Consider the following 27,879-nt stretch of genomic DNA (forward strand, 5'->3'; position numbering starts at 1 on the left):
ACTAGATAGAGTGGATGTGGAGAGAATGTTTTAGATAGTGGGAGAGTCTAGAACCAGAGAACACAGCATCCGAATAGAAGGATGTCCATTTAGAACAGAGATGAGGAGGATTTTCTTTAGCCAGCAGGTGGTAAATCTATGGAAACAAAATACTCTGCAGATGCTGGGGTCAAAGCAACACTCACAACATGCTGGAGGAACTCAGCAGGTCGAGCAGCATCCGTGGAAACGATCAGTCAACGTTTTGGGCCGGAACCCTTCATCGGGACTGAAGAGGGAAGGGACAGAGGCCCTATAAAGAAGGTGGAGAGAGGGTGGGAAGGAGAAGGCTGGTAGGTTCCATGTGAAAAACCAGTAAGAGGAAAGATAAAGGGGTGGGGGAGGGGATAGGCAGGAAAGGTGAAGAAGGAATAGGGGAAAGCACAATGAGTAGTAGAAGGAGGCGGAACCATGACGGAGGTAGTAGGCAGCTGTGGGAGGGGGTAGAGTGAAACTGGGATAGGGGAAGGGAGGGTGAGGGAATTACTGGAAGTTGGAGAATTCAGTGTTCATACCAAGGGCCTGGAGACTACCCAGACGGTATATGAGGTGTTGCTGCTCCAACCTGTGTTTAGCCTCATCCTGACAGTAGAGGAGGCCATGTATGGACATATCCGAATGGGAATGTGAAGCAGAGTTGAAGTGGGTGGCAACCAGGAGATCCTGTCTGTTGTGGCGGACGGAGCAGAGGTGCTCGACGAAGTGGTCCCCCAATCTGCATTGGGTTTCACCGAAGTAGAGGAGGCTGCACTGGATGCAATAGATGACCCCAACAGACTCACAAGTGTTGCCTCACCTGGAAGGACTCTTTGGAGCCCTGAATGGTGGCAAGAGAGGAGGTGTAGGGACAGGTGTAGCACTTAATCTTACAGGGATAAGTGCTGGCTGGGAGAACCGTGGGGATGGACGTGTGGACCAGGGAGTCGTAGAGGGAACGATCCCCGCGGAAAGTGGAGAGGGGTAGAGAGGGAAAGATGTGCTTAGTGGTGGGGTCCTATTGAAGGTGGCGGAAGTTGTAGAGGATAATATGCTGGATCCAGAGGCTGTTGGGGTGGTAGGTGAGGACAAGAGGAATTCTGTCCCTCTTGTGGTGATAGGAGGATGGGGTGAGGGCCGATGTGCAGGAAGTGGAGGAGATGTGGGTGAGGGCATCATTGATGACGACAGAAGGGAAACCGCGATCCTTAAGTTGAGGTAGTTATGAGAGTCAGTGGAGAGTCTATGGAATTCATTGCCCCTGACAGCTGTGGAAGCAAGTCATTAGGTACATTTAAATGGGAGATTTTTGAATACAGGGAAAAGTCAGGAGATTGGGGTTGAGAGCAAACAAATCAGCCACAATTGAATGTCAGAGTAGATTTGATGTGCCGAATGGCCTAATTCTGTTCCTGTCTTATGGTTTTATGTTGCCTAATATCTTGCTTTATCCAGTATTTTGGTTATTATTTCAGATTTCCAGCTGCTAGAATTTCTTGATTTTGAATTCTAAATTTATTGTACGCTAAATAATTATACATGTGCGCATCTTAAATTGAGCTTGATGCACTGGAAAACTGCAGAGGTGGCATTTCCAACATGGCTAAAAGAGAGCAATGAGAGAGACTGCAAATTTGAGTGGTCAGTGATTGTAAAGTTAGTGTCACCAGTCCCCAGCAATGATCTACATTTGCCTACTGCTCTGAATGCACCACTGAGCCTGCATTTCAGAGTTGAATGTCTGGACTTTTCACCGTGGAGCAGCTCAGCACAATTCTCACAAGGAACTTTTCCACACTAAGCTGTGGACTGAGGATAGCACCAGCAAGGGCAAAAGTTTGTTTAAGGTTTCCAGCATAGAGCACTGTCTCTACTATAAAGACCCCTTTTAGTGTTGATGCCATTTGCATTCTTGTTCCTGGGCAGGAGTCATGACTACAAAGCAAGGTACCCATGTATTCTAATGAGATAGTTATGTTTTTTAAATGTGTTGTCAAGCCAAGAACCACTTTTAAAGAAGAACAGCTCTGTTTTCCAAATTTTGATTTTGGCTAATATCTATTCCTCAGCCATCATCAATAAAACATGTCACCTTGTCATTACTTTTATATGTAAACACCCCCATACATTGGCTGCTTTGTTTTCCATATAGCATTTAGTGTACTTCAAAAGGACTTCAAGACAATTCAGGCATGGCTTTGTAAATATTTGGTTTATACCTCAAGTGTGAAGTGCAGGTCATTCTCACAGTTGCAGTTCTTGAAATATCAGATCCCTAAGGTGTCAGAGATGACCTCACTATTTTTGTGTTATCACAATGGGACCATCTTTCTGATTTTCTTGTCCATTCAGTGTTATTAGAGTGTGCATATGGTAATGGAAGTGGTTTTAGTTGCGATGTCCCACAGTCCTTATTTGCCATTTGGCAATCATCTAGATTCGCCCACACAAAGAAAGGGTACTTGGTCAAGATTTTGCTCTGCAATTGGCTCAGATAGATTATTTGCCAGGATATATCACATTCAAGAGAATTAAATAATTATTCATTTGTACATCACTTGATTTTCAATCCTTCCTAAATATTAAAGCTCTGTGCTGACCAACTGGCTGGTGTGTTTGCACTGTTTTGTTTTTGTCTTTCGTTGTTCCTGTTGTAGTTACTATTCGATAGATTTGTTGAGTATGCCCGCAGGAAAATGAACCTCAGGGTTGTATATGGTGACATATATCTACTTTGTCAATGAAATTTACTTTGAACTTTGAAAACCTATTTAATCTGTGATGTTGAATTCAGTGTTAAACCCTAAAGCTAGGGGCAGAATTAGGCATTCAGCCCATCGAGTCTGCTCCACCATTTTATGATGACTGATTTATTATTTTGTTATCAATGTATGTTCATATATTGTTCTACTGTATGTAAGTTTTAAATCAGAAGGTGGTTTGGGGCATCTTTTCAAATTGTGCTTAGGTTTTCCTTTGTGTCATATGCACTGGATTTATTGATAACTTCTTAAAAGCAAAGTTATAAATCGGCAAAATATAATTATTTCATATTGGCAGGAGGCAAGAAAAGTGAAGACGAACCAGTCAATGGAAGTGAAAATTTATCAGGAAAATCCAAGAGAAGATTTGCCGATTTTGGGTATGTTTTTCATTGCCTTGAAAATATTTCTCATTTTTCCATTGTGGCTATTGAATTAAGTATCCACTAATACTACAATAAAACTTGAATAATCCACGGAAATTGCAATGGATCAGCATTTAGTTCTGTTTCCTGTGCTCCATGGTTCACCATGGTCTTCGTTCTCACTCGCCCAATAAACACACTTGGGCATCATTTCCTGTACTACTTTTGAAGTCCACTGGACTCCATTTCCCATGCTCCTTTTAAGATCACTGGGTGCTTTTACTTATGCTTGCATTAAACTCATTTATTTTACTTGAAAATTTACTATACTAATGTGAAACATCTCTTAATAAGAATCAAGGATCAACTTTATTCGCCATATACATTTACATGTATTAGGAAATTCATGTAGCGTTTTAGTAAAAGTGTGTTAGGGTCTGAGAAATATCCAAGCATCTAGAAATCTTCTAGCCTTGCACAACTGAATGCCTGAGAGTGTTGGATTATCAGAGTTTTGCCAAACCCATATCACATTTCAAGCATGGTCTGAAAGTGATTAACATTGATCTGCTTCATCCTGAGTTTAAATTTCCTATCCAAAGTATGGCCAAGTTCAATTTCTATCATGTAGTGGCAAACAGGTATAGGAATTGGATCTGTTTTTTTTTCTGCTTAGGAAAATTAAGGGTGAACTTATTGAAACATGTGAAATCGTCAAGGGACATGATGTTAAAATGTTCCCCTAATGGGAAAATCTCAAATGAGGGAACATAGTAACAAGATGATAGGGTAGTCATTTAAAATTGAGATGCAAGGGAACTTCTCTTGCAAAGGTAGTGATTCTCTGTCCAGTAAGGATAAGCCGACCGGATGATTAGTGGTACGTAAAGAGCAAGTAGGTTAATTTCTGAATTGGCATCTATGAGGAACTGTTGCGGAAGAAGAGAGGAGGTCTGCAGCATATCAACCAGCATCATAATGAATTGTCGGGCAGGCTCAAAGGGACAGGTGGCCCACACTTTTTTTTTTCTCTTGTGCAAGTAGAACTGACTGTTTACTAGCAAGGCATATAGTATTATACTACCTAATACTCTAATCAGTTTTAAATTCAACAGCCTTGGATTCAGGGCCCTTGCCTGAATTGTCAAGTTGTCAGTGTACATTTTACTTCACTAAATGGAATTCAGCAACGTTACCTCTGCAAAATCCTCCAAATCGATTGGAAGGATAAGTGAACCAAAGTCAGTACTTTCCCAGGTCCTGTCCCAGGATTCGTGTGGAGTTACACTCAGTTACAATGGATCGGTAGATTTACTCGCGTGCCTGACACCAGGCCCAATAGCAGACACTCTGTTTAGAGTTCTGCCATGGAAAGATTGTTTGGTAACCAAGAAAGAGATTCAAGGATGCGCTTAAAGCCTCTGATGAAATGGCAAAATTCACACTGGCTGTCTGGAATTTGTGGCTCATGACCATTCAAATTATATGGGATAATATTGACAATCCTGAGTCCATGCATCAAGAGCACAACAGACCATCTCTCCAGTTACCATCCTCACCATTCTGTAGGCAACTGCCTGCCTCATCTACATAAGAATTTGCAGTTCCTAAATTTGCCTCATATCAAAATGCACAAACTGCACTGGAAGTAAATTAACCTCGGTCCTGAGAAACTGCTCGTTGTTGTTCCTTTACACACCTTGTGGCGCATCAGGTGGTGTTTTTGGCCGTTTCCTTAGTACTTGTTTTTTATAAGTTTTTTATAAGGCTGGGTTGCTAGCTCGATGCTCAACCCGGCACAGATGGAAAGTGTGCAAGGAGCCTACCAGATTCAAACCTGGGAACAGACGCCTCGAAGTGTGGTGCTGATGCCATTACACCACCAAAGTTGAGGCTTAGTAACAACTTGTTCAACAGTGATTGAGAAGAGTATTTAGTGAATTTGAATTGGAATTGGGAATCAGCATTGTATGCCCATCTGTGACAGAAAATTAAATCTGCTGAATTCCTCCAGTATTTTGGGTGTTACACTAAATCTGACTGTTTTTCTTCTCAGCAGTATATACAGTTAATCTTGTTTTCTCCTGTGATCTAAACTAAACAAATGGTAAAGTAAAAGCATATTTTAATTGAATATAATTTCAAGTACTAGAAACTAATAGTCAAGTTAATTTTTTTAAAAGTAAATGATATTTCAGAAGTCAATTTTAATTGTTTTAAGTAATATCTGTTGGTCAGCAGTAGTGGAGAATATTTGCAAAATTTTCTGTTCATATAATTTTTTTCCTCCTTTTCTTCCTCATCTCTCTTTGACTTGAATAAAAAGTGGATTAAGAAAATCTGGTGGAAAAGGCAAGAAATTAGATAAGGAAGACCAAAGCACTTCACTTGATAACAGGTACTGTATCTTGCTACAAATTAAGCTTGCTAATCTTTCAGATATGAGACCATGACACAGTTGATGTTTAAATTTATGTAAAAATTGTAACTATATAATATGTGTTCATAGTTTTGATGGGAGCTGCTTGTTTTTCTCATCCTGTTATTTGGATCTTGAATATGATGATTATTAACCATTGTTTTTGTTTGTCAGGGGATCAAAAGAATTGCTTGAAAGGTCAGGTGGTAACCTTTCAGCTGCAGATTCAATTTCGTCTATACCAACTTGCATGCCTTTTTCTTGGTTTGGGGATAGTCGTAAAGAAGCTGCAACTTCTGACAACAGCATTCCATCACCTTCAAGTTCGCATGACACTTCTTGTGAACAGGATAAAGGAAAGCCTAGAAATATGGTAAGTTGGAAAAGAAAATTGGTATTTGTCCCTTTCTTGCCGTGAAAATAGTCATCTTCAGAGAGTCTGCGAATATAGGTTAGCAGCTGAATAATTTAAAAACTGTTAGTCCTGGTGCCGTTACAGTTGGTTTTACTGCTGTACTTAGCAATGGAAGGAATTTAACGCTCTGAAAAGGATTATAGTTTTCCGTAATTACTGTTTACTGTGGTGACCGAGAATATCAGTTGTTGGTTTGTGCTTGACTGCTTCACCAAACTACTGTAGTAGTGATTCTCAGCATAAGAAGTGAGCAACAGTTTTCTAAGATTAAGTTTATTTTTTTAAAAAATCACAAGGGTAAATTTCTTTTTGTGATTTTGACACTTAAAAGGTGAAAAATAATTAAATTAACTCTTACAAATAAGATGTCCTGAATATTCATGTGCTAGTTGCTAAATATCCTTAATTACTACTTTATTAAATGGGGGTTTATCAACTAGAATGTATATATAATAAACTAAGGTTAAGTAAATTAAGCAATGATCCATTGCCATAAACCAGAATGCAATGGCAGTGGTCAGTTCTTTGATGCATGAATCTCACTGCATTTAACTTTAAATAAAAACAAACCCTGGGCTGTTTCCCCAATGGTATCATTCTCATTCAACCCAGTATTGAATCTAGCAGGAAGATTCAAAAATTAAAAAAAACAAATGATTACTGTTTCTTGTGAGTTCTACTTGCATGCATATCATAGGCAATTTAATTCTGTTTAATGTCCCATGGGCATTTCATACCTAAAGTCACATTCTCAAAGTCCCAACTTTGTTTAGTGGTTTCTAGCACTTTTTGCAAGATTCCCTGGGGGAAGAAGAATTGATGACAATTTAATTGGACTGCTCATTGTTTCACTCATTTGCTTTCCTAGACTAGCAATTATCCTAAATTAGGGGTGACTGAACTCTCACCCACTATACTGGGCAGTCCCATTATCCACAGTGCCTCACTGTCCTCCGTCCAACTTCATTTGTGACATTTCTGTTTCCTGCCGCCAGCTGTTCTAAATGATTGGATGCTGAATGTTCTCCCACATTGTACAGTGATGTACAATCCTTAAGAGTAACTACAAATTAAAGCTGCCATTGGCATTGAGTAAAATAGACCTGGAGCACAGAGGATAGGGAAATATGAAGTAGTCTAAAATGAGAGGCCAATACTCAAGAATTGTGATAAAATTGGAGAGATGTCTGGAGGTCAAATGCCAGCATTAAACTGTAAGGAGATAAATGATAGATGATAGCAGTAGAATGCAAAACAATAATAGATTCTCGAATTGAGATGAGTTTGGCAGTAGGGTCTAGAAATGTATGGTGCCATGAAATGAAGGAAAAATAACCAGAGTCTGGAGGCTTAAAAGGTTTTAAAAAAACACAAATATCTGTGGATAACATTGCGAATGATATAAAACTTCCTTTATGAAACCCTTGAGCTTTAACAAGTGACAAGTACAAGATACACACATCAAAGTTGCTGGTGAGACCCTTCGTCCTGACCCTTCGTCAGGGTCTCGGCCTGAAACGTCAACTGCACCTCTTCCTAGAGATGCTGCCTGGCCTGCTGCGTTCACCAGCAACTTTGATGTGTGTTGCTTGAATTTCCAGCATCTGCAGAATTCCTGTTGTTTGCGACAAGTACAAGATGTTAGCTTTCTGCTTGCTGTTGTTCAAGTACACCATTCATCGAAAAAGATTTGGTGTGAGCTTGGGAGTAATTTACTGATTTTTCTGAAATGATTCTGTGGTCACAAGCTAGTAACAAATGTGCAGTTTCTTCTCTATAATCTACTCTGCTATTTACTTAGTTAACATATAGGACTTGATCATACTGAAAATGAAGCATTATTGCATTAATCAGGCTGATTATTATTGAATTTTTTGAAATGTAGTTGTGAAATTGATGGAATGCATTTCTTCATTTGTCCACAGAAGTCCACATTTAACTACTTCAAAGCCAGGTTCTCTCTGCTTAACTGTTGCATGTAAATCAATCAAACAGTAGATCTAGCTGATGTACTATGGTTTATCCACGCAGATGAGCATATAGATGGAAAGACTCATAAGTACACAGCACAGAAGCAGATCCTTCGGCCTACCACATCAAATGCCAAACAAGCATTTACACTAATCCTACATTAATCCCATTCTTTATTCTCCCCAGGTTCCCATCAGTTGTCTCAGAATCCACCTGCTAGGTGTAGATCAGGACTGATCTAATTAAATGGTACAACGTTTCAGGGCCTCTTTATCCCAAAGGCCTGGATACCTGAGGAGGGTATTGCAAAATGGTTATCTAATCTGAGTTTAGTTTCTCAGTATAGGAGAGCATATTGTGAACCCTATGTAGTAGACTAGATTGGAAGAACTGGAAATCAGTTGCTGCTTCGCCTGGGAAGACTGGAGTCCCTAGGAAAGGAAAACAGAAGTGAAGAACAGTGTTGAGTCTCCTATAGTGGAATGAAAGTGCTCTAAGAAGGGGAGGGGTTAGTATGGAAGGATGGAGGTAGCTAATAAAGTGCTCACTGAGTGTATGTTCATGGTCTTCTGCTGCTATAGTCCATCCACTTCAAGGTTTGACTTGTTGAGTAAAGATGCATGCATCAGGGTGCTCTTTGTTGATTACAGCTGAGCATTTAATACCATCATCCCCTCAAAACCAGTCAGTAAACTCTAAAACCTGGGCCTTGATGCCTCCTTGTGCATTTGGATTCTGGATTTCCTCACTTGCAGACCCCAGTCAATTCAGATTGCCAACAACATCTCCTCCATGATCTTCATCAACACAGGTGCACCATAGGGCTGTATGCCTAGCCCCCTGCTCTACTTGCTTTACACCTATGACTATGGCGAAACACAGCTACAATGCCATATTCAAGTTTGCTGATAACACTACTGTTGTGGGTCATATCAAAGGTGGTGATGAATCAGCGAAAAGGAGAGAGATTGAAAATTTGGCTGATTGGTGACATAACAACAACCTCTCACTCAATGTCAGCAAGACCAAGAAACTGGTAGTAGATTCCAGGAGAGGGAAACCAGAGGTCCATAAGCCAGATCTCATCGGAGTATCAAAGGTGAAGAGGGTCAATAACTTAAAATTCTTGGGTGTTACTATCTCACAAGATATGTTTTAGATGCATCATATAAATGAATGTAATTGCAAAAAAAGCACAACAGCGCCTCTGCTTCTTTAGGAGTCTGTGGAAATTTGGCATGTCATCAAAAATTTTGACGATCTTTTATAGATGTGTAGTGGGGAGTGTATTGACTGGCTGCATCACGGCATGGTATGGGAATGCCAATATCTTTGAACAGAAAATCCTACAAAAGGTAGTAGATCTAGCCCAGTAAATTATGGATAAAGCCCTCCCAATCATTGAACCTATCTACATGAAACATTATAGTAGGAAAGCAGCATCCATCATCAAAGGTCCTCACCATCCAGGCCATGCTGTTTCCTCACTGCAGCCATCAGGTAGAAGGCACAAGAGCCTCAGGACTCATACCACCAGGTTCAAGAACTGTTACTATCCCTCAACCATCAGGTTCTAGAAGAAAAGGGGATAACTACACTCATCTATTAAGATGTTCCCACAACCAATGTTATCACTTTAAAGGCTGTTTATCTTGTTATTTTGTGCTCACGTTATTTATTGCTGTTTATTTATATTTGCGTTTGCACAGTATGTTGTTTTCTGTGCTCTACTTGATCTTTACTTTGTTGTGCATTTAGAAATGTTCTTCTGCACACCACTATTGTAATGCATAGTTATTTCAGTTACTGTGCCTTCTTGTCATCTTGAACCAGCCTGGTCATTCCCCTCTGATCTCTCTCATCAACAAGGCTTTCTCGCCTGTAGAACTGTCGCTCACTGGATTTTTTTTTTTGCACCATTCTCTAATGCGCACCAATTGATTGGAATGCTCAAGGACAGCTTCAGCCTCTCATGACTGCAGTTGGAGGTTCCCACTTATTGCTTAAAAATCCCAGGAGATCTGCAGTTTCTGAGATACTCAAACCACCTGGTCTGGCACCAGCATGGTCAAAGATCACACTTCTTCCCCATTCTGATGTTTGGTATGAACAACAACTAAACCTCTTGAACATATCTGCATGTTTTTATGCATTGAGTTGCTGCCACATGATTGGCTGATTAGATATTTGCATTAATGAGCAGTTGTACCTAATAAAGTGGCCAGTGAATATTGTATTAATGAGCTGGTGTACCTAAATAAAGTGGCCAATGAACGTATGTCTGGTGGTGGAATTTTGTTGGAGCTACTTGAAACTATTTCCAACACTCCCTGTTTGTATATAAAATTAAGTAAATTTGGTGTACAAGCATCTGTTTATTCAAATGCAGAGCAAATCTGTAAGCGTACTCCACTGCTGGGTTCTGCGTGCATTTGTTTGCAGGTTATGAACTTCTTAAAATTCACCAACGGTTGCATCAGGGAATCTGTTCATGAGTTTTCAAGCAGCTTAGACCACACTCAAGTTCTACAAGTCAACTCATTTCAATAGAGTCTATAGAAAGAATGCAGGAATAAGTAAGTTATTTTCAAGAATCTTTAACAGATGTAAATTTTTAAATATTATCTTTATTTTTTGAATTCTTCCGAATGTCAGAACATTAGGAATTATTCCCAAAGCTTGACAGCTTTAACCCGAGAAAGATAGAGAGATAACTTTACCATCTGTAACACCAGCCCTCCCAGCCAGCTTCTCCACATTGCGTAGCAGAGTAATTCACACCATGGTACTGGCACAGCACAATACCACACCAGGAAAAAACAGGATTTTGTGCCAACCTCCTTGGACCCACTTCCTGGCATAGTAGAATGCAGCAATGATGAGGTAATAGAACCAGATAAGGTGGCGATGGGCAGATGAGGCCAGCCTCTGTCTTTCCCCTGCCATGTTTCACAGGTTTCACTACCATGCCAGGTACACCATCGGGGCCCGATACCTTCTTGAAGGATGAACTGATGTAAGACTCCAAGACTGAGATCATAGGGTGAGAAGGTGCTGTTCGCATAGGTGTAGTGTTATTTTCCCTTTAAAAGTGTGCGTAAAAGGCTTTGAACTCATCAGAGCGTAAAGCATCACAGCCATTTTTACTGTTAGGTTTTGCCTTGTAGGTAATGGCATGCAAAGTCTGCCACAACTGCTATGCTATTAGTATCTCTAACCTCACACAGAATTACCTTTTCGCTCTAACAATTACCTTCCAGACATTGTACCTGGCCTTCTTGTAGGGTTCTGGATCTAGCCTCAGAAGACTGCAAATATCCCAGTTCACCCACAGTTTCTGGTTTGGGTACGTTCAGTATGTTCTCAAAGGTACACAGTCATCGACATACAGTGGTATGCAAAAGTTCGGGCACCCTGGTCAAAATTTCTGTTACTGTGAATAGTTAAGTGAGTAGAACATGAACTGATCTCCAAAAGGCATGAAGTTAAAGATGAAACATTCCTTTCAACATTTTAAGCAAGATTAGTGTATTATTTTTGTTTTGTACAATTTCAGAAGGAAAAAAAGGAAAGGAGCACCATGCAGATGTTTGGGCACCCCAAGAGATTTGAGCTCTCAGATAACTTTTACCAAGTTCTCAGACCTTAATTAGCTTGTTAAGGCTATGGTTTGTTCACAGTCATCGTTAGGAAAGGCCAGGTGATGCAAATTTCAAAGCTTTATAAATACCCTGACTCCTGAAACCTTGTCCCAACAATCAGCAGCCATCAGCTCCTCTAAGCAGCTGCCTAGCACCCTGAAAATTAAAATAAATGGTACCCACAAAGCAGGAGAAGGCTATAAGAAGATAGCAAAGCATTTTCAGGCAACTGTTTCCTCAGTTCGTAATGTAATTAAGCAATGGCAGTTAATGGGAACAGTGGAGGTCAAGTTGAGGTCTGGAAGACCAAGAAAACTTTCCAAGACAACTGCTCGTAGGATTGCTAGGAAGGCAAATCAAAACCCCCGTTTGACTGCAAAAGACCTTCAGGAAGGTTTAGCAGACTCTGGAGTGGTGGTGAACTGTTCAACTGTGCAGCGACACCTGCACAAATATGACCTTCATGGAAGACTCATCAGAAGAAAACCTTTCCTGCGTCCTCACCACAAAATTCAGCGTCAGAAGTTTGCAAAGGAACATCTAAACAAGCCTGATGCATTTTGGAAACAAGTCCTGTGGACTGACGAAGTTAAAATAGAACTTTTTGGCTGCAATGAGCAAAGGTATATTTGGAGAAAAAAGGGTGCAGAATTTCATGAAAAGAACACCTCTCCAACTGTTAAGCACGGGGTGGATCGATCATGCTTTGGGCTTGTGAGGCAGCCAGTGGCACGGGGAACATTTCACTGGTAGAGGGAAGAATGAATTCAATTAAATACCAGCAAATTCTGGAAGCAAATATCACACCATCTGTAAAAAAAAAAGCTGAAGATGAAAAGAGGATGGTTTCTACAACAGGATAATGATCCTAAACACACCTCAAAATCCACAATGGACTACCTCAAGAAGCACAAGCTGAAGGTTTTGCCATGGCCCTCACAGTCCCCTGACCTAAACATCATCGAAAATCTGTGGGTCGACCTTAAAAGAGCAGTGCATGCAAGATGGCCCAAGAATCTCACAGAATATGGTCATATGGTTAACTAGAAGCCTTTTGCAAGGAAGAATGGGCGAAAATCCCCCAAACAAGAATTGAAAGACTCTTAGCTGGCTACTGAAAGTGTTCACAAGCTGTGATACTTGCCAAAGGGGGTGTTACTGAGTACTGACCATGTAGGGTGCCCAAACTTTTGCTTCGGGCCCTTTTCCTTTTTTGTTATTTTGAAACTAAAATATGGAAATAAAAAAGTAATCTTGTTTAAAATATTAAAGAAATGTGTCATCTTTAACTTTATGCCTTTTGGAAATCAGGTCACCTTTTACTTGCTTAGCTATTGACAGTAACAGAAATTTTGACCAGGGTGCCCAAACTTTTGCATGCCACTGTAGGTCTTAATGAAATCACTTACTGAAATGTAGTAATTTGTAGCTATTTTTTTAAAGGACTAAGGAGTCCCTTGTACGTCTTCCCTGTGGAATATGTGGGTTTTCCCCAGATGTCTCCATGAAGATGTGAGAAGGGAATTGCTGTGGATCTGAACCTGGCAGCTGATAATGAATGAAATGTTTTCCATTCCCCACTTAATTGCTAAACTTCCCAAACTTTGTTTAGTGACAAAACCTCTTACAGGCACTGTTTCTTATGTATATGCAACACCAGTGATATTTTTCTCTTTTGCCTTTCCAAGCAGGTTCTCGATTCAACTGGGAAAAGTCGATGTGAAATTCAGACTGTTCCTGAGTGGACAACCCAACAAGTCTGTCACTGGCTGAAGGAAATTAATTTAGAGCAATACACAGCAGAATTTTTTTCTAAAAACGTTGATGGCGAACAATTAATGCAACTAGATAGCAGTAGACTTAAGGTATGTATGACTTGTTGCAGTGGCCAATTATTACATTTGAGTAAGCATGATGTAGGATTGTATAGAGCAATGAGTTTAAAAAGCTCAGTGCTTCCAGTCTCTCAAAAGAGAGCAAGACTGAGCTCTTCAGATATTTATGCTGGAAAATCATCAAGGACATCACTAGAATTGGGCTGATATAAAATGTTCTGATATTGACACTAGTTGTACAGTGTTACATAGAGTGCCATTTTACAAAAGGTTCTAGAATTGGGGCAGAGCATACCTCACGGACATGTGATGTGAATATGGTAACTACAAAACCTGCTTTCCTTTACACAGCATTTTCCCATGCAATAGTGAGTAACTGAAACATTTAAAAGATGTCTAGATGAGTATTTAGAATTGCCTGGGCATTGAAGGGTGCAGATGAAGTGTTGCAAAATGGGACTAGCATGGTTTGGATGGCGTGTTTGTGGTGGGCTAACTGTCCTGTTCCTGTGCTGTATGACTTGTAACACATGCTCTGTACTATTATCTCACACAATACCAGAACAAAAACACTTTTTGCCTGAAGCAGTGATTTATTTATAATAATTTCAATTTAATATATTACATTTGCTGTTCGTAATATGGTGGTCTCCACCTTGGGTATACCAAACACAGAGTGGGTCACTGCTTCATTGAACTCCTCTATTCCATCTACAAACATGACACTAAGCTTCCTGCTGGCTATCATGTTAATTCTTCTTCTCACTCCCATTCTGATCTTCAGTCCTCAACCTCCTAAGCTATTTTATCAAAGTTCAACAAGATGCACCTCATCTTTGAGCCTCATGGACTCACATAATCTGAAAATTTTCCATTTACTGGAGTCATTAATGAAACTTTAGGGCATTCGGTTTTTAATGTTATGCTTAGGTTGTGCAGTAGAGAATGGTCAAATCAGAATACATGTATTTTGTTATATTTTAACTTTGCAGGCTTTAGGCGTTACCAGTCAAAATGATCGTGCCACCATTAAGAAAAGGCTTAAGGAAATTAAGAAAACACATGAGAAAATAGAGAAACAAAGAGAGAAGAATCAAAAAAAAGAGAAAGATCAACAGAAAAAAACTGGTACACATGCCACATCTGTAGAAACAATGTGTTAAATAGGACTAAGTGCAATTGAGAACAAATATTGTAGATAGTTGTCCTATTTCAATGTTGCAGTGTGTTGAATGCATCACAGACTTGTTGATTCACATATGTAGAGTAACTCAAATGTATGTTAGTTTAACAATTTATATTAGAGAAATTTATGGTACATTTTCTGGTATGTTTCATGGAGTAGGTAATTTTCTGTATATAATGTTCATACATTTTTGTAGGTTTATAATTCTATGCAGTCTTAATTAGCTATGGCCTTAATAATAGATGAAATTAATATTTTATTAAAACTTAAGCACACTATTAAAATTTAATCAAATACTTGTTAAAGGTTGTTGTAAGTATCTTGAATTTCCTAAAATGATCCAAACTACATTGCAAGGGAAATGACACTACTCAGTCAATTATCTACAGAGTTGTAGAGAATAAGGTACAAAGATGGAACACTTAAATGTTATGCCTGTGCATATTGTTTAATATGCATTTCCTCAAAGGCGTAAAAACAGCAATAGCTTTCTCTATTTACAGTGCAAACTATATAGTTATAACTTTATAATTCTGTACTTTATAAAACCATTGCACAGAAGGGATGCCACTGTTTTGTCTTGTGTCCTTTAATCTTCTCTATTGAGCTCATTGGTGATCATTTTTTATTCAAATTATAAATGATGATCAGGAATGATTACAAGAATATCCCATTGATCTAATATAGAATTCACGTAGACCATGCTTTGACACTGTTGATATCCTTTGAGTTTTTCGAAAGTTAACTATTATCTTTCTCACAAGTTTTTAATTGTGTGTGTAGCTATGTTATTTCAGTGGTTCTCTGATTTCAGTTTCTATACCTTACTGATCTTTTGTCATCCAAAAGATGAAAATCTTCCCATCTTGTGTTACCCTGAAATTTCATATTTGCCCATGTAACAAGAGTTTTTGTTTCTTTATTTCTTTGGGCTGAACATCAGGATTTTAGAAATACAGCATGGATTACATTACCTTCATTTCCTTTCCACTGTCTGTCGAAAGATAAATTACAGCGGATATAAGGGTAAAACATAACAATGATTATTGGCTTGCATCCATCTGCTGCCATTCTGGTCAGTTTTCAGACTTCTGATATCTCAATGGTGTCCATCTTATTTCTGATCCTGACATCTCATCGTGTTTTCCGTTCTTTCCTATCCATTTAGTACAAGTAATAATTTGATATTCAGAGCCAATATATTGGATTCCCTTACCTTTGATTAGGAATTATTTTTAATGATTTAAGTAGAGAATGTGTTATGTAATATATTTTTTCCAATTTTATATTTTGAATAAAATTAGGAAAAAATACTTTGACGTGTTACTTTATGAAGAAACTATACAAATAGACACAGTACTTTGAAGGTCATTAAAATTCCTCTGTGAAATACTTTCTCTAGATTTTCACTTGCTTGCATTTTCTGAAGTGAAAACTGAAAACAGAGCCATTGTATTACTAATCATTAAAAATCTAGTCTAACTTCTTGTTACGTAGTATGCACTCTTTTTCAGTGCATCTCACTGCCAAGACCTACAACCAGGAATCAACTTTCAGTTGTAATTACAACTGTATTTACTGGTTTTCTATTCTGCAAACTTGTGTTTGTATTCCTCAATGTTAATACTTGTTCCTGTCATCTCTAAAGGATAATTTTAGTGATAAAAAGAAAGGGAAAATTGGCTCTTTTCCATTCATGTAACCACAGAATAAAGATAAGTAATTATTTAAATAACATCAGTAGGATGTATTTCCTTGAGGACTGTTCATTCCTTGATAGTCATCTAATAGTTGCCTTCTATACCCTAATGCTTTGAATGTATATGTGTTTCCCCCAAGCTATAAGATTAATTCTACTGATAAAAACTGGAAAATATTCAGTTTATCATTTTTCAGTGGTATCCCTTTAGTTATTTATTCTATCCAGGTCCAGTTTCCAGTAACCCTTACCTCCTGTGTTCCTTTGTATCTTCCTCCTCCTGATTCACCAGATTTTACTATTTTTGTCTCCTTTCCAATACTGACCCCCATACACCCATTTTCATTCCTCTCCCTCTCCATCCACCCACTACCCACGCCTTTTACACTCCCCAGTCTGCGTTTATCTGATCTTTCCTTCTCCCCTAATGGTTCCCATTATCATCTGATGTTTCCAGCACTCTCAGCCTTGTGTTTCCATCTATCACTTTCTAGCACTGGTCTTTCCCTTCACCCTCCACACCTCTGCCTGTCCATATTTGCTCAATTCTTTGTTTGCTTCTATCTGTCACTCAAACGCCTCTCTTTCCGAACCCTCCCAAACCTTGCTCTTGCCTATCATCTTCAGTGCACCAATTTCCTTTTGGTCCTTGACACACTCCACCTTTTTATACTGGCTTTCTGCCCTCTCTGCCCCAATTCTGACGTAAAGCCTCAAAATCAGCAATTCCTGTCCTACATCAGATGTTGTCCAGGCTACTGAATTCCTCTAGCAATTTGTACTTAGCTTTAGATTCTAGCATCTGCAGTCCCTTGTGTCTCCTCTCTGGGTTTTGTTTAGATTTTGTTTACAGTTTTTGGAATACGTGTGGTTTCACTCCTACCCCTTTATGTTGAGATATAATAGCATCAGTGTCTTGATTTGCCTACCAGCAACAGTGGGGCGGAGCTGGGGAGGGAATGAAGAATGCAGGAGGACAAGACCTTGGAGGGTGAGAATTTTGAAATCAAGACAAGCTTAAGGAAAGCAGGAAAACTAAGCTGAGGGCTCAAGAATATATTTATGGAATATGAAAGTTAAAAATGGGCTTAAAAGGCATTGAAATAATTGGATCAAAGGAGAACAAGAAATATGGAAAATTATGGCTAGTTACCGAGGTTAGGGATAGGTAGCCTAAGTCATGATTTAGTGAATATGAGCCAGATGCCTTACTTGGGATCAAATACACCAAAGTAATTAAATATCCTGGTTCAATCTTGAACCATAGCTAGGAAGAGGAATGGATTAGCATTTGTAAAAGAGTGGTTGATAGATTTACATGATCTTGCTGTAAAACCTTTTGAAATAAAATACAATTTGAAATAAAAAGAACTTATAAATTTCATTCAGCTTCTTTTCTGAACTAATGGATTGTTGCTGTTTGTAACTTATTGCACTGTTTTATAGTCATTCCTTTTTCAAACAACATTAACTTCCTGACAACAAAGAATTTTGTTATGCAGATGCTGCAATTGATGTATAAAAATTGTAGTGGTATATACTGCCATCCAGTGGCTGTGATTTGCTATAGTTACTTTGTATATGATTAGAGGAAGTTCAAAAAAAGTTTCTCTGGGCTAGTTACTCAGATGAGAGAGCTGATCTTTCACAACAGCTGAAGAATTAGGTCTATATTCTTTAAAGTTTAGAAGAATCGGGAATTGGGAGGGTTGTGGAGTTTCGATCTCTGGGGATATTTGACGAAAAAGTGGATAGATTTTTGAAAGATTAGGGAATTGAGGGATCTGGGGAATTGACATGGAAGAGTAGATCTGGGGCAGATCAGCCATGATCATATTGAATAGTAGGCAGTCTTGATGCCCCACTGCCTACCTCTTCTATTTCCTTATGGAGTTCTGTCAAATTTTGCTCTTACATGGTGACTTTTTGCACAAAATTGCAAATAATTCTGGCACTAAATTTGATTTGTTTAGAAACATTGTTTTTAAATTGAATATTACTTTGCAGTTTCTGAATTTTTGCTGGTCAGTACGATGAGACCATTTAGGCTGGAGATTGCCAATGAGAGACAATCAATCTAACCTTTCCAGTCTAGGCGGTTGAAAATTGTGCTGATGCAACTTTTTCAATCCTCACACAAAGCTGTTCGCAACCTCAAACATAACTTACATATAGAGTCACTTTGCTGCCTCACAAGAATCACCAAATCAGAGGAAATCAGCCAGAATCCTATGCCATTAAGATAGTTTATCTTTTCTAATTGAAAATAAATTGCATATACTGGAACTAGCAAGTGGCATGCAAAGACAGGGAAACATAATTAATGGTTCCAGACTTATTCTGTCCTCCTGCCATCTGACCTGAGTATTCTTTGAATTTTTCATTGCTGAAAATTGGATGGCATGATCAGAAAATCCAAGGTGGCTTGCATAGTCTCCACACCAGCATTATTCTGATGGCTAAGTGAGACCCTGGGAATGAATGGTATGATTTAAACTTGGGATGGGGAAGGAAGGGAGGGATGCACAGGAGTAACCGTTATTTATTTATAAAGTAGAGATGGAGCAAGGAAACAGGTTCTTCAGCCCACTGATTTCACACAGATCATGAAGCACCCATTTATAGTTCGACCTAACTGTCTCTCCCTCAACTCCACACCCTTCTCCCCTCCCCCACTTTGCTTCATCTACCCGTCATCCTTCATCCCTCCTTGTTTCACCAATCACTTACTGGCCTGTCTCTCATCCCTTTCCTTCTCTCTGGTGGCTACTTTCCCTCTTGGTCCTGATACAGGGTCTTGACCTGAGAAGTAAATTCCTGCCCCAACACGCACATGCACACACACACACACACACACACACACACACACACACACTTTATTCCCCAGTTACACTAGTCCTCTTTTTCTCAAATTTTCATCAACTTCCTGTAGATCCTACTACTCTTAATACAGTAGGCTCAATTTACTGTGGCCGATTAACCTGCTGGAACATTTCCTCCCACGTCTCAAAAACCAAGTCCTTTAGAAGATTGTGACATCGCAAGGGTGCCTGGGAGAAGTCTAAGCAGTCACAAGAGAATGGACAAACTCAACACAAATTGTAGCAGAACTCAGCACTGAACGAGGACAAGATGGCACTGGTGAACCACAGCAATGTGTTGCGGGCTGCTTGCAAAACTTCTAAGTATACTTTGTCTGAATTGCTCTCACTGCAATCTGCAGCCTGTAATTTCCCTTTAAGGAACATACTTTTTGAACCATCTTCATGAACCTGCGATGTCACGATCTTCAAAAGGGCTTGGCTGATTTAACACTCAAGCATGTATGTACAACATGGCTGAAAGAGTGGGAGGAGAGGGAGACTGAGATGCTGAGGAATGAAACTCCCTCTACCTAGCATTTTGCTGTAAATACACAGTCGCTGGAGAAAAAGATTGAAGACCTAAGGGCAAGATTGCTGTACTGGCGGGAAAATGGGTTGCTATGTTCTGTGTTTCATGGGGACATGGCTCACTCCAGACAAACCAAGTACGTTAGTAAGACCCCAAGGGATTCTCAGTACTCCAGATGGACCTGACTGCTGATTCGGAGAAGGCAAATGATGAGCGCCTGTGTTTCATGATAAACTCGTGGTGCCTGGACAGAGTGGACTTGTTTACTCCGAGCTGGAACATCTGATGATCAGGTGCTGACTGTTCTACTTGCCAAGAGAATCCTCCTCCATGATCCCAATCGCAATTTACATACGCCAAAGGCAGATGTTAATAAAGCACTCGCTGTATTAAATGGGGTGATTAACAAATAAGGAACAGCCTACCTCGACACATTTCAAATCATCATCAGGGACCTCACTCAGGCTGTTTGAAGAAATCTCTGCTGAATTATCATCACCATTTAATATTTTTATTTTTCCCTTTCAGGGTTCTTTTGAAGACCCTGACCCGGAGTTACACGCAGGCTTCAGTTCTTTGTGGGAATAGGACCCGTTCTCGGGGTTCCACGACTGGCTGTTATTTGACATGCCAAGGGTTTGGCCTGAGAGTCTCGCTCATGTTCGGAAGCCTAAGTTCTCGGGGCTCTGGAGACAGGCGGATCGAGGGTCGGTGTCACGGCAGGAAGCTCGTGCGTCGTCGAGGAGGCCAGAAAATCTTTTGCTGTGGGCCCGAAGACCCAAGGTCTTTGTGATCTTCAGACACAAAGCTTGAAAAAAGCAACGAAACAGACTTTTAACATCGTAAACCAGCAGGTTGTTGTTATGTCTCCCACTCGCTGTGAAAATAGGGGATACCTCCCTCTCCCTTACCAGGGAGAGAGAGAACCTGTGGGTTGTCGAATGTCGGATGAAATGTGAAGCCTTTGGGGTAACTTTGGTCTGTGTCTTTGCTATTGCTTAGCACACACTTGGGCTTGGTGATGGTACCGACGCGCATTTTTTTTTGCTGGTGGAGGGGGGAAGGTGGGATTGTTGCTTGCTACCACTTATGCACAGAAGGGGAGAGCTGGGGAGGGTGGTCTTTGGGTTCTCACGTTTAACTATCGTTCACTCTTTGGGGCACTTCTCTGTTTTCGTGGATGTTTGCAAAGAAAAAGCATATCAGGATGCACAGTAGATTTTATACATTTCTCTGACATTAAATTTGACCTTTGAACATATCTCATGCAGCACTAGGGGTCCCATCACATGTTCATTGTTACAGTACGATTAGGAATGCCTGCTGTTCTATGCCCAGACTGTATTTCAGGAAATCTAATCACTTAGCTGTCCTCCTACCTGCATACAGGCAAAGGCTAAAAAGCAAGACTCCAGAGATGAGGAGAACAAAGAAATGATTGTGAGAGGCTGACGAGCAGCTTGGGATTGCTTTGAGTCATTAGACTGGGCTGTGTTCAAGAAACTCATCAGGATCTGAACAAATACACCACGGTTGTCACGGACATTATAAAAACAGTAGTTGAGTGTGTCCCCACAAAATCATTCAGAGTCTTTCCCCAACCAGAAGCCCTGGGTGCAATCTGCTGAGGGGCAGATCAGTGGCATTCAGGTCTGGCAACGAGGTCAGGTACAGTCTCCAGAAAGAGCATCTCACATGCAAACTGGCAATTCCAGACCAAACATGAATAACTGAAGAACTTTCAACAGCTGTGGCAGGGCTTGAATCTATGACAGTGAAACCAAGAGACATCGGTGACTCACTCCCAGATGAGCTCAATGCCTTTTATGCTTGCTTTGACCATCACAACTTGGAGGCACCTTCAGAAACTCCCACAATTTCCGATGGTCAAAAGGAACATAAAAGGCATTGAGTTCATCTGAGAGTGAGTCACCTATATTTCTTGATTTCACTGTTGGAGATGACATCCTTTAGAAGGGTGAATCTGCAGAAAGCATCTGGTTCAGACAGGGTAACTGGCGGAGTGCTAAAGACCAGTACCGATCGTGTGTTCACCAATACCTTTAACCTTTCACTTCAGCAGTCTGAGGTACCCACCTGCTTCAAGCCAGCTTCAATTATACCGATGTCTAATAAGACACTGGGAAACTGCCTCGATGACCATTGTTCGGTAGTACTTAAATCCACTGTGATGAAGTCTTTGAGAGGTTGTTGATGAAACATCAACTCCTGCCTGCAAACTAACTTGGATCTGCTCTAAATTTGCGTACAGTCACAACAGATCAACAGCAGGTGACATTTAATTCGCTTTTCACTCAATCCTGGAATATCAGGAGAGCAAAGATGCATACATCAGGATGCTCTTCATTGACTACAGCTCGGCATTCAATACTTCCTTGTGAACCTGGATCCTCGATGTCCTTACTTGCAGACCCCATTCAGTTCAGATTGTCAACATCTCCTTCGCAATTTCCATCAGCAGAGGTGCACCACAAGGCTGTGTGCTTAGCCCCCTGCTCTACTCACTTTACAGTGAGGCTAAGTACAGCTCCAATGTCACATGTAAGTTAACTGATAACAGCACTGTAGTTGGCTAAATCAAATGTGACAAATCAGCATATAGGTGGGAGATTGAAAAATCTAGTTGAATGGTGCAACAGCAGGAACCTCTCACTCAATGTCAGCAAGACCAGGAGGATGATTATTGACTTTAGGAAGAGGAAACCAGAGGTCCATGAGCCAGTCCTAATTGGGGATCAGAAGTGGAGAGGATCAGCAACTTTAAATTCCTCTGTGTTAATTATTTCAGAGGATGTGTCCTGGGTCCAGCACATAAGTGCCAAAATGAAGAAAGCACCATGGTGCCCCTACTTTCTTAGAAGTTATGAAGATTCAGCATGTCACCTAAAGCTTTGAGAAACTTCTATAGACGTATAGAGTGTATTGACCGGTTGCTTCATGGCCTTGTATGGAAACACCAATACCCTTCTACTTAAATGATAAGCAAACCATTGAATATAGACAGGAACACATAGGTCAACGCAAAGTGTCCTTCCACTTCAGGGATCTTAAGGTGTTACAAAGGCAGTAAATTGTTAAGAGTAAGCAGCATCTACGCAAAGCAAAATAGTTAACATTTCAGGTCAAAGACCCTTTGTCAGATTTGGAGAGTGAGGGAAGATACAGAAAGGGTAGGGGTCAAGGAGAATATCTGATGTGCTGAAACCAGAGTTGCCATGGGGATATGCTATTCCTGAAGTTATCTGCTTCATAGGTTAGTTGGGCCAGTTAGAAAGAAAACAAATCAAAGTAAAAAATCTGCAGAATGGAAAATTTCCAGCACATCAGGCTGTGCTGGGGGAGGGAGAAAATTTGGCCAGTACTGCAGATACTTACAGCAGAACATTAAACTGGAAGAAATGCAAGGGACTCACTTTTTTGCCTAGAACAACTGTTGAGATCTGGTTTGTTAGGAAGAGGTAAAACAGCTTGTATTGTATTCACTCTATTTTCATGAGAAAATGTGAAGTGAAGGGAAGTAGTTGGTTGAGATGGAAGAGTGAAAGGAATAATCCCTTTGGAATGCCAAAAGGCAAGGCAATGGATGTCTGATGATGGAATTTAATTGAAAGTGGGGCTATTCCTGCTATCTTTAAAGCTCTGCATTTTACAGCCTGAACTTTCCTTTTGTGTTCTTTCTCTCTGAATTCTGGCACACTGCTAGTGTCCTCCACAGTGAACGCTGATGCAAAATACTCATTTAGTTTATCTGCCATCTCCCTGTCCCCGGTTATTTCTCATGCCTCCTTTTCTAGTGGTCCAATGTCCACTCTCATTTCTTTATTTTTAACTACTTGAAAAAAAATATTTGTATCCACTTTGATATTGTTTGCTAGCTTGCTTTCATATATCATCTTTTCCCTCCCAATGATTATTTTAGTTGCTTTCTGTGCGTTTTTAAAAGCTTCCCAATCCTCCATCTTCCTGCTAATTTTTTTGCTTTGTTGTATGCCCTCTCTTTGGCTTTTCCGTTAGCTTTGACTTCCCTTTTCAGCCACATTGTACTATTTTACCATGTGAGTATTTCTTTGCTTTTGGAATACGGTACATCTATCCTGCACCTTCCTCATTTTTTTCCTAGAAACTCACGCCATTGCTGCTCTGCTGTCATTGCTACCAACATTTCCTTCCAATTTACTTTGGACAACTCCTCTCTCATACCACTACTCCACTGAAATACTGCTGTGTCAGATTTTACTTTCTCCCTATCAGATTTCAGGTAGAACTCAATCATATTGTGACAACTGCATCCGAACAGTGGCTCCCTAATTGCCACCGTTTCATTACATAACACCCAATCTAGTACAGCTGATCACCTAGTAACCATCTCATAGGCATTTAACAAACTCACTCTCTTGAGATCCATTATCAATCTGATTTTCCCCAGTCGATCTGTATGACTATCATAACATTGCCCTTTTAACACACCTTTTCTATTTCCCATTTGTAATCTATAGACCCCATCCCAGCTACTGTTTGGAGGCCTGTATATAACTGCCATCAGGGCCCCTTGACCCTTGCAGTTTCTTAACTCAACCCAAAGGATTCAACATCTTCCACTCCTATGTCACATCTTTCGAATGATTTGTTGCTATGCTTTGCCAGCAGGGCCACACCACTCCCTCTGCCTACCTTCCTCTCTCTCCAATACAATGTGTAACCTTGGACATTCAGCTCCCTACTACAACATTCTTCAGCCACGATTCAGTGATGGCTGCAACATCATACCCAACAATCTGTAAAAGTGCAACAAGATCATCCACCTTATCCCTTATACTCTGTGCATTGAGATGAGTGCTCTATTTGCTAATCTTTTAGATTCTGCATCCCTAATGCACTGATACTCACCCCGCTGCCTGCCCTTCCTGACCATCTGACTGCATATTATCTTTACTTTACCATCCGACCTGTCCCAAATGCCTTCGCTCCGATTCCCACCCCCTTGCCAAATTAGTTTAAACCCTCACCAACAGCTCTAACAAACCTGCCAGCGAGATTATTTGTCCACCTTGGGTTCAGGTGCAACCAATCTCTTTTGTACAGGTCATACCTCCCCCAGAAGACATCCTAATGATCCAAGAACCAGAAGCCCTGCCCCCTGCACCAGCTTCTCAGCCACGCATTTATCTGCCAAATCATCCTGTCTCTACCCTCAATGGCACGTGGCACAGGTAGCAATCCAAAGATTATGATCCTGGAGGTCCTGTTTCTCAGCCTTCTGGTTGGCTCTCTAACTTCTCTCTTTAGGAGCTCTTTGCTTTTCCTTCCCATGTCATTGGTACCAATACGTACCAGGACATCTGGCTGCTTGCCCTCCCTCCCTCTCCAAAATGCTGTGGACACTGGTACCTGGGATGCAACATGCCATCAAGGTATTAATGACTATGATTTAAAAGGGGAATGTTTAAAATAAACAGAATTTAGATAAATTCCTACATTAGTCATAGTGAATGTATTTACATCATTCAAGAGCTGCACGTTGCAGTATCCTTTTTTAAAAATCAGTAACCTCTTCTTCTCTAGACACTTTGTTGTGATTTTTACGGTATATTCAGTCATTAGAATTTGTGGAATAAAACCATGCTGGTGAATGTCACTGGCTTTCCAACTATCCAGCCTACTCCTATTTGCATGATCCAGTCTGTAGTCTGTAGCTGTGGTACTATAAGTGTATAAGTGCATTCCAAATAATTTTAAATTGCTAAAGCTGATGGAATTTTGCCTCGCAAACACGAGGAAATCTGCAGGTGCTGGAATTTCAAGCAACACACATAAAAGCAGCTGGTGAATGCAGCAGGCCAAGCAGCATCTCTAGGAAGAGGTACAGTTGACGTTTTGGGCTGAGACCCTTCATCAGGACCAACTGAAAGAAGTGTTAGTAAGAGATTTGAAAGTGGGAGGGCGAGGGGGAGATCCAAAATAGACAATAGATGCAGAAGTAGACCATTTGGCCCTTCGAGCCTGCACCGCCATTCTGAGATCATGGCTGATCATCTACTATCAATACCCGGTTCCTGCCTTGTCCGCATAACCCTTGATTCCCCTATCCATAAGATACCTATCTAGCTCCTTCTTGAAAGCATCCAGAGAATTGGCGTCCACTGCCTTCTGAGGCAGCGTGTTCCACAACTCTGTGGGAGAAGAAGTTCCTCCTCAACTCTGTCCTAAATGACCTACCCCTTATTCTTAAACCATGTCCTCTTGTACTGGACTCTCCCAGCATCTGGAACATATTTCCTGCTTCTATCTTGTCCAATCCCTTTATAATCTTATATGTCTCAATCAGATCCCCCCTCAATCTCCTTAATTCCAGCGTGTACAAGCCCAGTCTCTCTAACCTCTCTGCGTAAGACAGTCCGGACATCCCAGGAATTATCTAGTGAACCTACGCTGCACCTCCTCCACAGCCAGGATATCCTTCCTTAACCCTGGAGACTAAAACTGCACACGATACTCCAGGTGTGGTCTCAGAAGGGCCCTGTACAAATGCAAAAGTATTTCCTTGCTTTTGTACTCAATTCCCTTTGAAATAAAGGCCAACATTCCATTAGCCTTCTTCACTGCCTGCTGCACTTGCTCATTCACCTTCAGAGACTGATGAACAAGTACTCCTAAATCTCTTTGTTTTTCTCCCTTACCTAACTCCACGCCATTCAGATAATAATCTGCTTTCCTGTTCTTGCTCCCAAAGTGAATAACCTCACACTTATTCACATTAAGTGCCATCTGCCGTTTCTGCCCACTCACCCAGCCTATCCAAGTCACCTTGAATTCTCCTAACATCCTCATCACATGTCACACTGCCACCCCCAGCTTATTATCATCAGCAAACTTGCTGATGTTATTCACAATGCCTTCCTCTAAATCATTGACGTAAATCATAAACAGCTGTGGTCCCAATACCGAGCCCTGTGGCACCCTACTAGTCACCACCTGCCATTCCGAGAAACACCCATTCACTGCTACCCTTTGCTTTCTATCTACCAACCAGTTTTCTATCCATGTCAATATCCTCCCCCCAATGCCATGAGCTCTGATTTTACCCACCAATCTCCTATGTGGTACCTTTATCAAATGCCTTCTGAAAGTCAAGGTACACCACATCCACTGGATCTCCCACGTCTATCTTCCTGGTTACATCCTCGAAAAACTCCAATAGATTAGTCAAGCGTGATTTGCCCTTGGTAAATCCATGCTGGCTCAGCCCGATCCTATCACTGCTATCAAGATATGCCACTATTTCATCTTTAATAATGGACTCTAGCATCTTCCCCACTACTGATGTTAGGCTAACAGGGTGATAGTTCTCTATTTTCTCCCTCCCTCCTTTCTTAAAAAGTGGGATAACATTAGCCAATCCTCAGGAACTGATCCTGAATCTAAGGAACTTTGGAAAATGATCACCAATGCATCTGCAATTTCCAAAGCCACCTCCTTTAGTACCCTAGGATGCAGACCATCTGGACCTGGGGATTTGTTAACCTTCAGTCCCATCAGTCTACTCATCACCGTTTCCTTCCTAATGTCAATCTGTTTCAGTTCCTCTGTTACCCTATGTCCTTGGCCCATCCATACATCTGGGAGATTGCTTGTGTCTTCCCTAGTGAAGACAGATCCAATGTACTTATTAAATTCGTCTGCCATTTCTCTGTTTCCCATAACAATTTCTCCCAAGTCATTCTTCAATGGCCCAACATTGTTCTTAACTATCTTCCTTCTCCTCACATACTTAAAAAACCTTTTGCTATCCTCCTTTATATTCCTAGCTAGCTTGTGTTCATACCTCATTTTTTCTCCCCGTATAGCCTTTTTAGTTAAATTCTGTTGCTCCTTAAAAATTTCCCAATCATCCGTCTTCCCACTCACCTTAGCTCTGTTATACTTTTTTAAATGCTATGCTATCTCTGACTTCCTTTGTCAACCACCGTGGCCACTTTTCCCCCTTTGAATCCTTCCTTCTCCGGGGGATGAACTGATTTTGCACCTTGTGCATTATTCCCAAGAATACCTGCCACTGCTGTTCCACTGTCTTTTCTGCTAGGATATCCGACCAGTCAACTTTGGCCAGCTCTTCCCCCATGACTCCATAGTCTCCTTTGTTCAACAGCAATACTGACA

At 40.6% G+C, this 27,879-nt stretch overlaps 1 protein-coding gene across 3 annotated transcripts in view; it reads left to right on the forward strand.

The window, feature by feature from the left end:
- LOC134348581 (neurabin-1-like) overlaps positions 1-17,700 on the forward strand; it is a 73,195-nt gene extending 55,495 nt beyond the window's left edge. For 2 of the 3 annotated variants that reach the window (XM_063052175.1, XM_063052174.1), the window contains 5 exons: positions 3,076-3,157; positions 5,469-5,540; positions 5,736-5,934; positions 13,277-13,453; positions 14,416-17,700. In XM_063052175.1, coding sequence (XP_062908245.1) covers positions 3,076-3,157; positions 5,469-5,540; positions 5,736-5,934; positions 13,277-13,453; positions 14,416-14,586 — 701 coding nt within the window. In that variant the 3' untranslated portion in view covers positions 14,587-17,700. The remainder of the gene's footprint in view (positions 1-3,075; positions 3,158-5,468; positions 5,541-5,735; positions 5,935-13,276; positions 13,454-14,415) is intronic. The other variant, XM_063052176.1, reaches the window with a different exon arrangement.
- Positions 17,701-27,879: the final 10,179 nt, after the last annotated feature.

This window comes from Mobula hypostoma, chromosome 6 (genome assembly GCF_963921235.1).
Source record: "Mobula hypostoma chromosome 6, sMobHyp1.1, whole genome shotgun sequence".
NCBI lineage: Eukaryota > Metazoa > Chordata > Chondrichthyes > Myliobatiformes > Myliobatidae > Mobula > Mobula hypostoma.